This window comes from Anopheles gambiae, chromosome 2 (genome assembly GCF_943734735.2).
Source record: "Anopheles gambiae chromosome 2, idAnoGambNW_F1_1, whole genome shotgun sequence".
Taxonomy (NCBI): Eukaryota; Metazoa; Arthropoda; class Insecta; order Diptera; family Culicidae; genus Anopheles; species Anopheles gambiae.
Window position 1 is genome coordinate 107068763 of NC_064601.1, and position 11474 is coordinate 107080236.

General features: G+C 44.7%; 1 protein-coding gene across 1 annotated transcript; it reads left to right on the top strand.

The window, feature by feature from the left end:
• The first annotated feature begins 9809 nt into the window (after positions 1-9809).
• LOC4576307 (arylalkylamine N-acetyltransferase-like 2) lies at positions 9810-10956 on the top strand. Its single transcript, XM_001237157.2, has one exon. The coding sequence runs from the start codon at positions 10162-10164 to the stop codon at positions 10828-10830; it is 669 nt and encodes a 222-aa protein (XP_001237158.2). The 5' UTR covers positions 9810-10161; the 3' UTR covers positions 10831-10956.
• The last annotated feature ends 518 nt before the right edge of the window (positions 10957-11474 follow it).

An 11474-nucleotide genomic window follows, 5' to 3' on the forward strand; every position in this document is an offset into this window, starting at 1 on the left:
CATCTCTCGTCTGCTAATTATTGCATTTTAATTGATTCCTAATGCTTCTTTCGTCGACACTTTCCGATGGAGTAATTACTGCTCGAATATGTTAATGGGACTGGGCCCTTCCCCAATCGGGACGTTGGATCCCCGGCACATGAGAGCCTGGCGCTGCATTCTGGTTGCTGGTTTTTATTCCCCCCTCCTTCCATTGCACACTCCGTGCTTTAATGGTAATTTGGGTCCGTCTCTTCACCGAGATGGGGGTCCAAGGGGTCAAGTGCTGGAAATATTTTACTGCCATCCATCCGCTTCCCTGCCCGAGGACGATGACGACGACGCTGGTTGCGCTAATGTTTGTCCATTATAGCGCTTAAACTTCTTGTCCTTGGGATGGACGGCAGATCATACGGCGTGTCGGTGTGGTGGATGATCTTTTTGCAGTTGAAGTTCGCTTGCACTGGAAGGTTGAAGGTGGCAGAGCGCATCGGGATATAATGGGATGTACTGGAAATGGACAGCACACGAAATAAAGGTGAACAGTTACCAATTTGCGATGGCGAGAAGCAACACAAGGGGTTCTGCACGCTTCCGTGGTAATCAGCAGCATAAGCACCATCGTCTCGGTCGTCATAACCGGCCTTGTGTGTGTGTGTGTGTGTGTGTTTTTGGAGGGACATTTCCCTTTCCTGGTTGAGCTCACTTTTGTCCGCGTCTGGCGCGCGTAAAAAACCATCGTACAATGAAAAACAAAACCCGGTAGACAAAAGGTCAGGATGCGCATAATAATAAAAAGCAATATTCAAATTAACGATGGTACCATTCGGCTATTTGTGTGTGTGTGAGTGTTGGTGGAGAAAAGCGAATAAACGGAAGTGACATAAACCGGATTCGCAAACATCAAACCGGTAATTGGCTTCGTTTAAGTAAGTGTTTGGCCAATTCGAGTTTTTTTTGGGAGTGGAGAGCAAAACGAAATGTGCTGCTTTTGTTGTGCTCATTGATTGATAGGTTAAAGAGCACAAAGGAATGGTAATTATTGGTGGATTGTCTGTGTTTTTGCAAGGGTGATATAAACCATCCTTTTTTTGAGGGGAGATTTCATTAAAAGGAAGCGGAATAAACAGATTTTAAAACAAAAATTTAAGCAAAACTTTCCATATAAACCCAATGCAAAGCACTTTTACTCCAAAACACACCATTACCGCAGGCAGGCATCTTTCACAGATGCAAGAAGCTTTTATCAAGAAAGGGTGCAAACGAAAGGTATAAGTAGTGGTCGTAGTAGTAGGTAATCATAAATCTTGCCGGAACAGGAATTTCTAGGGCTAATTACTCGTAATTATGATGCTAAACTGAAAGCTCGAGTAGTTTGCAAAGCGGGAAAAATGGAAGGGAGGCTGCTTTCTTAAGGTTAGTAGCAAAAGGCAAGAAAAAAAGGGTTACATTTGCTAAAAGCATACATTTTAGCCGGTACCAGCAACCAGTTTCGACAAGCACGAAACCATCTTGCGAACTAATCGAAATGCGAAAGAGAAAGGGGAAGTGCAAAACGGATGGCTAAGTGGTGCCGTTTTGGGTTGGCTCGGAAAAAGCCATCCCTAGGGTTGATGGTAGCGCTGAGAATGACTGTGCAAGTGCAGTGGAAAATTCTAGCTGGTTGGAAATCTACTTTTTCTTTTTACAAATAAACTGTGTAAAGACTGCAAGCAAAATTGCGGTATAAAAATGAGACAGAAATACCACACCATATTAATATTTATGAACAAACGTGCAATGTGGAGAATATCTTTACAAGTACAGCTTTTAATTAGTCTTCGCTGTTTGTGGCACAGTTGGGTTTCTTTGTAAGTCAGTCGGCACAATGTAGCTTTTGGCAGATACTTTACCCAGCAGGCGCTTTCCGTTACAAGTTGTTCGTAGAAGTTCTTTTTTTTTATTCTCTCCTAACAACAGGCGCATCAGAGATGTAAGCAATAAATCACAGTTTCAAATTGTGCTAAATAGATTGTTGCCAAAAAGGTTCATTATGGTTCCGGTGAGTGCTTGAGGTGGTAGCAAAACAATGTGGCCTCAGCGTGGAAGGCATACAAATCATGGAAAAAATGGAAAAATGTGTGCTGATTGGTAGAAGAAAATATTATAGTGTTTTATGTTGTTTTTTTAAAATTTTTTTGCAAGTGACTGAAACATATTTTTTAAGAAAATAAGGATTTTGAGGCATTAATCTGCACCTTCCGAGTAACAAAAAACTTAATATAAACTATTTACTCTACTGTTTTAAAATTATTAGTATCGAAATGTAACAATTCGTACATTCAGTTGCATACATTTAGGCGCTTGACTGGATTAGCGCCATATTCGTTCCTTTCGATCTTGTTCTTCAAAATTATGTTCTTTCGTGCTTTCCTAACTGTTCTCCCCAACACACGCCACAAACATCTAGTGCGGGACCATCTACGATTTACCGTGTTGCCCGATGCAGCTCAAAACTGCGTCAACCCCTACCGAAGGTCCTTGGAAGATTGAAAGGCGTATCTCAAATCGAAGGATCTGACCTCGCCGCTTCATTCGGCAATAACGACCACTGCAGTTAACCCATTGGCCGGCATGCCGGAGCCACAGCATCCATTTAAGCACCGCGCTTCTTTTTGCCCCGGTCCCAACAGCCAGCGAATGGCTCACCGGCGAATGGATTTTGGCAGTGGAAAATTGTCCTCTCGTCCTCCTTGGAACGGCTGAGCGAGTTGTTTGGTCTGTTGATGATGATGTTGTTTTTTTAACGCCAGCGTAGCGCATGGTTTATGACATCGAAATTAAAACGCACCTAACCGAACGGAACAGGGGTTTTCTGGGGAGCTGCTGGTGTAGCTGCTGCATCTACATAGCGCATCTTGGTGACCTGCAACTAAACTCCCTGCTTGAATGACTTCCATGCCGGAGCGAGTGCCTTGCTCGTAAGCAAGTCAGTCGGTGGCGTCTTTGCTGCAAAAAAGGGGGAGGGGGGTGCGGTTCTGCATGCACCGAGAGCAAACATTATGCATTATGTGTGTCTGTGCTTTTGTATGTGCCAAAGTCTAGCGGTAACCGTACTTGGGGTGCATAATTTTACCATAAAAACAAAGGTACTGCAGCGAAGGAACGTCGAAGGACCTCTTGTTTTTTGCGCTGTCGTCGCTTATGGCTCTTCCTCGGTGTACCCGTGTGTGTTTTTTTTTGGTGTTGTTGCCCTTCTCCTTGCCAGCATGTTACTGGCGCGAAAGATAAAGCAGCATTTATTTCCACTCGAATTCCGCTGTTGCGAATGTCTGTCAGCATCATTAGTCACCTGGTTTCGCCTAATGGTTTGTCGTTACTTGGTAGGTGACGGTACGTAGTTTTTGGGGCGGTACCGTTTTGGGGCCAAAAATTTCGAACCAAACCTCGCTAGTGTAGTTGGCGTAATAGAGTAGAGCAAACAAAAAAAAAAAGACAGACAAATGGCTGTACGGGTACCGGGAAGTGCACTTCAGCCGGTACATGCATGGGTCGTATGTGGAGCCATTCCAGCGAAGGAAATTGATCGACTCCGCAGTGCCATTCGTCTGACGCGTGGCGAGTTTTCTTCCCGAAGGAGAATAGGCCAGAGCGCTACTGTGTCAACAAGGTTGACGATAGATTCCTTTTTTTCCTCCTTTCTCGGTGCCCTTTGCTCGGTGGCTCAGTGTGCAATAGGTAAGGAAATATGCATGCTGTATGTAGTTCGGAGCAAGAAAAAACGCCTGTTTCTCGATTGCCAAATTCGTACACATTTCGACCAGTTGTGCAAAAAGGTGATGCATGTGTATTGTTGCATATGCAAGGAAAGTAGAACACAACTACACGTGACGACAGAAGAGTATTGCAGTGTTGTTTGAATACCTTTGAGAAAATGTAGGTTTTTCGTTGCGAAATGCTTAATTGAGGTCATTTGAATCAAAACAGCAAAAAGAATTAAGAACATCTGATCTGATTTGTGAGACGCTTTGGTACCAATCTCTACTCAGATTTATAGTGAAGAAGCGAGTATCTGTTTTATGAACACAGTTCAGCGAAAAATTGTTTCCATTTTGATGGAAATAAGGTCATAAGAGCTAAAAGATCATACCGTGAACTGTTCATTTTGGAATTTTATTGTTTGAAATGCTAGTTTTTGACAATCAGTAATAAATAGCACATGAAACCACCTACTAAAATGTCTCTCCATGTCCTTCCTCTAGCAAATATTCTTCCATATTTCCAATCGGTAAGAGTGGTTCTCCCTAGCCACGTCTCACAGTGCTATGTGTCGATTACAATCAAATTCACAAAAGACTATTATGTCGAAGACATTTGTTATCCCAAACCAACGAACTACGTCCGCTGGCAAACATCCTATCACCTGTGGCTAGAAGGATAGAGAACGCAGTCCTCCCAGGAAGACGAACATAACCCCAAACCTGGTTTGGGGTACGAAAATAAAATCATTCATCCAGACACCGGGAGCTTGTTTGTCCGTGGTTTCTTAGCACTACCAACCACTGCCAGCCCAACTGCCCAAGCTACAGAGATGGACTCTTGAGGTTTTTGTTCAATAGCAGTTCTGGATAATTCCACTTTCGGTCCACATGGATACCATGATGCCATGTGCCAAGATTTTAAACCGCAGACCTAGCATGATCAAAAACCTACCCTCTCCTTGAGACTGCTGGAATTGAATGTGTGTTTGTGTGTGTGTTGTCAGGAGCTGATGATAGTTTTGCAGGAACACAATTTCTCACCCCGATGCATACCATTGCCGAAACCAATCTGATTTTTCACAGCTCCCGTTGGCCGGGAAATGGTTGTGGAATTTCGACGCCATACATTCAGCAAAGTACGGGGACGACATTTTATGCCTAACACAAGTGCTGATGGTTGACGACGTTCCAGCGACGCACAGACATACACACACACAAGTAGTGATGGGCAAAACGGCTCCGAAGCCGGAGCCGGCTCCGACCGGCTCCAGACAATTTCGGAGCCGGCTCCGGAGCCGGCTCCGCACCCACGGCTCCGGAGCCGGCTCCGCTCCGACGGCTCCGGAGCCGGCTCCGCACCAACGGCTCCGGAGCCGGCTCCGCACCAACGGCTCCGGAGCCGGCTCCGCACCAACGGCTCCGGAGCCGGCTCCGCACCCACGGCTCCGGAGCCGGCTCCGCTCCAACGGCTCCGGAGCCGGTTTTAACACAAAGGACCAAAATAACTTTTTCAATGAAGTTTCAATCGAGAAAATCCGTAAATAGCGGAGTAAGTCATGTATAAAAGAATTTATCAAAAAAAAAAACATCGATGTCTTTTGAATATTGTTAAGAAAGGCGAGACCAACGAATGCTACACAACGTCATGCATGTCAATACTGCAATCACATCGTGTATTGGTTTCCACACGTGCGAGAAGATATATTAGTTTTTTTATTACGCTATCATACAATGATGTTTCTATTGAACCGTTAGTTCGGAGCCGTTGGTTTGGAGCCGTTGATTCGTCGCCGGCCCCGGAACGGTGGGCCTGAAGCCGGCTCCGCAGCCATTGGAACGGAGCCGTGAGTACCGTTAGTCCGGAGCCGACTACGGAGCCGTCGGTCCGGAGCCGACTACGGAGCCGTTGGCGCGGAGCAGGCTCCGGAGCCGTTGGTGCGGAGCCGGCTCCGGAGCCGTCGGAGCGGAGCCGGCTCCGGAGCCGTAGGAGCGGAGCCGGCTCCGGAGCCGTCGGAGCGGAGCCGGCTCCGGGAAAAAGTCGGAGCCGGCTCCGGAGCCGTTAGTCCGGAGCCGGCTCCGGAGCCGTTGGTGCGCTCCGAAACGCCCATCACTACACACAAGCACTGCCTTCGACGGACGGGGAATGGGGGAACGCGCTCTGTGACAAATTGAATACCGAGATCGTATGGCGGGGACAATAAATAACTGGCAAGTATTTTTGGCAAATAGTTTCTCCAGTTCCTCACTGTTTGGGACTGGCAGGTTTTGCTGCTGCTGCTGCGGTTTGTTTACGTAAATATTGCTTGTTGACGTCGGCCACTTCTTTGGGTGCTCGCTGAGCCCGCCGTGCTGCTGCCGTCCGTTTAGCATTCACGTGGTTTTGGGGCGCTGTTTGCAATGTGGCGTGCCGTGGAGATGGAAAACATTCTTCCGCGGCCCGCGTGTGTCTCAAGACGGCATAGCTCCCGCGCCTGTGTACTTCCGACCTTTTTGGTGGTGGTGGTGGTGGTGAAGAGTGAGGGTTTTTTTTATGTTGGTGCAACTTCCGGTAAGAAATGAGGCCGATTTGTCTGCGGGCTAGGTTTTGGCGATCAGTCAAGTCGGTAAAGCGGCAGCGCTGTGGTGTAATTTACGATCGATTTTAGGTCGAACAAATAGCGATTTCCAATAGAAGCCCGTTTATCATGGGTGTTATGGGGGACGATTCAAAAATTTGTTGAAATATTCGCTTTGGGTGGAAAATGACTGCCTTTCAGTTCGTTTGAGGTTTTGTGAAAATCATTGTGACAATTTACAGACTTTCATCTGTTATGTTGCTATTAGAACTCCCTCCGATGTGCCATTAGACAACCAACCTGGTATAAAAATGTCCTCGAATGTCTTGGAACATGAAAAATGTAAATTTAGATTAAATTAAAGTGAATTTAAATAATTCTCACCCCAAGCGTCCAAATATTCGGCAATAGCTTACTCTCTGTCGTCGAAATGATTGAGCTTTGTACAATCTACTACAATCTTCTCCCATTCGAAACACTGGCCCACACGTTTTTCCACGGGGGAGGTGAGCGAGCTGCATGCGGAGGACCAGTTTGTTTGGCTTATGGTCGGGTTACGCTCGCAAATATATGCAATCTTATCCTGATTTATGTGCTTTTGTTCGCCAAACTAAACCTTAACGCCCGGTTTACCCTATCTGCAGCGCTATCTGCACCACCATTAACCTTGGCCGCGACGATCTTAACTTACCCGAAACGGCACACACTATTGCCGTCGAGTGGCCATTAATTTTCCGCTCCATAATTGTATTAGAAAATTCGTCTCGGAAATGGTGATGAGCTCTAGGCAGCGGCAGTGTGGCCAATCCGGGGCGTGTAAAAGTGGGTGCCCATTTTGCGCCGGGGTCGCTGATCCGTCTCCCTGCTGCCCGGCTGAGAGTGAAAGAATAAGAAGAAAAATAATACAAAGAGAGAGAGGGGGGGTTTGCGTATGCTCATTTCCATAAACAGGCTGTAGTCCAAGTCAAAGTCGCGCAAAAATCACACGGTCTCGCGTAAAGTAATATCAATTTTCGACCCCTTTTTTCGGTCGATCTGCGCAGATCTGCAGTCGCGTCACCGAACGCTTTCGTTAATTACAATTAGTCTTATTGAAAATTTATGTTCCACAATTCATTTAATGCCGCTCGCAAGACGCCTGTGAGGGGAGAAGTTAGTGCCGCTGACGTGCAGCCAAAGGTTGAAGGTGTAAGGTTTGGGGAAAACCTTGAATTTTTACTCTTTCGCAAAAGTACGATTGTTCGAATTCGCGTTTACTTTACGAGTTGCAAAACAAATGGACGCGAAAATGAAACGAGGTTGGCATTTTGCGACGGTAGAAATTCGCTAAGGACACGAGCGACGCTGCTGATAAGCATCGTCAAATAATCTTTCCTTTTCTCTGTCGAATGACGCTGGATTAGAAGAAAACGGTGCGAGTTTGGACGACGAATTCTTTGAACTCGTGCTCGTCCCGCCTGTTCGCGTTAAGTAACGTTTTTAAATAATTACGGAATCAATTATTGTAATTGAATTAATGATAGAGATTAGAAATACGGCAAACGGCTTAAGATGGCGATGGCAGCGATGATATGAGTTGATGCTTCGAGTTCTCCAGTTTTTCCTAAGTGCGCTGGTGAAAAAAAAGACCCAGAACGGAAGAAAGTCGAGAAATTGTCTTTGTTGTCGAGAGTGGGTTCGCTGTCACCGAGGAACAATGCCAACGAAGTCGACGACGATGGCGACGATAACGATAATAACGATGATCATGATAAATTTAATACCCACCTCCCCACATCCAGCATCCACGACAGCCCCGGTTAACGTTTAAGGGAAACTGTGGCTTAAGCTTACATAAAAATAGCAGAAGGTTGTGAAGAAGTAACTAGCAGTCGTATCATTACCGTTGTTTATACTTCACTGTGTATGACAACACTATTGCTCATTCGCCATTTCTAGCTCTGGGTGGTGGTGGTGGTTTTTTTTCCTGCTTTTCAAGTGCTCCATACTGTCTGAACTTATGCTTCCGGATTAGAAGCAAGGAATGAGATTACCGTTTCCTTCGCGGAAGCAACAGCACCTGTGGAGCGGGTGTAGGATAGAAGAAAACGGCTAAGGATGCAATTGTTGTAAAGGGGAAGCTCCGACGGCATCCGCTACAGAAGAGGGACACGGACAGAGGTGTCAGTGGTGTACAAGTGCATTCTTTTTTGCTGAGACAGCACAGAAGAAAGAAATGGCAGCGCAAATGTTATTTTACCAGTGTCTTATACTATTTATCATCGGTTGGTGGTGGGTCACATTGGCTGGGTAGATGGGGCTGGGAACCAAAGGAGACGTGTGTCCGTTCCGTGCTGTTTGGTTGGCAAACCAGTTGTGACCTGCTATGAAATCCGCTCCGTTGTAATTAATTTTGTATTACAAACAAACTTGCAAAGCATGTTACGCTTTCACAGTCCCGTTTTGGTGGATGGATTGAATGTTTTTTTTTTCTTGGGAAAATAGATATTCTAAGCAGAAAAGCATTCCAGTTGGACATGACATTTGGATACAATTGACTGAAAACATTCAACACAAACTAAAGGAACGTCGAGAGAGAAAGAGGAACTGGGAACTATTCAGTGAACTAGCTCAAAAGCTCAACATTAAATTATTGCCGTTCGACAGATTGATAAAACCAGATTTTAAAATAAATAACAATAAGGAAAAAAAGAAAAATGATGAAATAAAATCCACCAGCATATAGATAAACAAGGTTTAAATCAGATAATAAATTTAGTCGAAAAGGTAAATTAAGTTATATGTAAGTGAATGATGGAATAAAAAGAGAATTAGTTGATTTTTACGTTAAAAACGTATGAATATAATTTAAAAAATATTTTGATTGAAAATGAAATATGTACAAACACAGATTATCTGGCCGAAACTATGTTTTAATGTTTTGTAAATCTCAAAAGACAACGAATCAAAGGACATTGATGAGAAATTGTAAGAGGCCTTTTATTATCTTCCTTCTTAATTTTTTACGAAAAGTTGAATATACCATCGATTAAGTGAGTGCATAGGCTTAAGGTTGTTCAAAAGTATTGAAACAGAGCAAAAGGTTCCAAAAGGGTTTGAAGGAAATTATGAAATTGTCTAGTGCTTTACAGTGTCTGGAGTTTGTCGATATTTCTGATTACCAGTAGCAAGGTGTTTGAGCACAACCTACTGTGTATAGAAATGTACGAAGCATGAAGTTTATACCAATATATTGATACAACCGTTACAACATATATTGATACAACAATAAGTGTACAACCGTTGCATGTAGCGCTTATCAAATATCGTTTAAAAAAACCAGCTGGCACTAGACTGGCCTATAAACTGGGTGTGATTATTAGCACGCGTCAGTGCTGTTGTTATTATATTGCTTGAACATTTTTTGTGAATTGAAAATGGAATAAATAACATTATATTTATAGATGTAATATTTCACTGTTTTTAGATTATTTAAAGACATCCACACGTGCAGTAATATAACGCGACATTTCAATACCTTTCCCCACACAGTGTTTATGACCGAACCACCCACTACGACCATCTGGCGATAAGAAAACCTACGCAAAACACCGTACCGTGCGGGTACAATTCGATGCAACAACCTTGCGAATGAAAACATTGCCCTAGCAGCAAACGGTATGCAGGGGTGAAGAGATTAAGCGCCATGCTATCGAACGAATTCGATTCCGCGCGAAGCTAATGCGACAGTCTCTCAACCAACCTGCCCCATACGCCAAGCAAAAACGACCAGATTGCATAGCCGATTCGCTCCTGGGAAATGATACTTCGTTGACGTGGAAGGCGGTTGGACGGTAAGAGAAAACTGTGCCATCGCCTATACTGTGGGTGCATTTCGGTGCCGTGAAATGAACGGAGGCTACTCCAAAATTCTGTACCGCATTGCGGCGCCGAACGAGTGCGATCGCATCCGGCAGGCACTGCTGGCGTTCTACTTCCCGGAGGAGCTGGTCACGCGATCGTACCTCGACGAGAGTCAACCCCAGATCGGCCCCACGGAAGAGCACATCCAGTATGCACTGTCCTTCGTGCACCAGGGCATGGCAGCGGTAGCGATCGAGCAAGATCACGGCACGATCGTTGGCGTTACGATCGCACGGTGTGTGAAACCGGGCACGTCTGACGAGCTGCTGGCAATGGTACCGGCGGCCGGATCGCGACGCTGGTCCGAAACGTTGCGACTGTTTGCCCATCTCGAGCACACTGGCGATGTTTGTGGACGGTTCCGTTCGCGCCGCTCGTACCATGTGTTCGTGCTGGCGGTGGAGCCTCACTTTAGACGCCGCGCAATTGGACAGAAGCTGATGGACTTTCAGTTGGCAAGGGGGAAGTCGCTTCGCTTTCGGGTGGTAAGTGCGGACGTTACGTGTGAGGTGGCCGCACGGATATGCGAGCGGATGGATATGCGGTGTGTGTGTGCGATGTCGCTGAACCAGTACCGGAACCAGTCCGGCGAGCATCCGTTTGTGGTAACGGGGCCGAATCACATCGTAAGCACGTACGCGCGGTACGTTTAAGGTGGGATTTCCAAGAATTAGTGCTGGAGCAAATTAAAAACTGAAAAAAGTAGTGTAAACGTATAGCAACATTGGAAATTAAATGAATGTTAATAATTTTATTAACAAATATTGCTTAATATACAATGTTCAGGTGAAATTACTAATTGTGAAAATTTGCATAGAAAAATGTATTAAAGATAATAAATTATATATCACACTGTAGGATTCTAATTACATTAAATTCATCCAAAACTTCAATATTTAATTAATTGTGAAGTAACACAAAAAAATACATAAATCATTGACCGTAAAAATTATACCTGATAATTAAAATGTTTTTCCCTGCTTTCGGATTCTCCTTAACGTTGTTTACTACCATCTATCTGCCATAAATCATTACGTCTTTTCGACCGGCTGTGCCGAAGTGGCGTGAAGGATACTTACTTCTAGTGCCAAAAATTAAATGTCCAAAGCTGACCGTGCCCGATGGACAAACTTTGAGTGAGTGTTGGGCGATAGTAATTAATGAATTTGTTTTCGTTTGCAGTACTTTTTCGTTCCACTGCTTTATCCGATAGCAAGGGAAATTTGCTTTCTTTTTATATAACTAGGAAGAGGATGTTATGAATACTTTTTTTTGTTAGTTTAACTAACAACTTTGA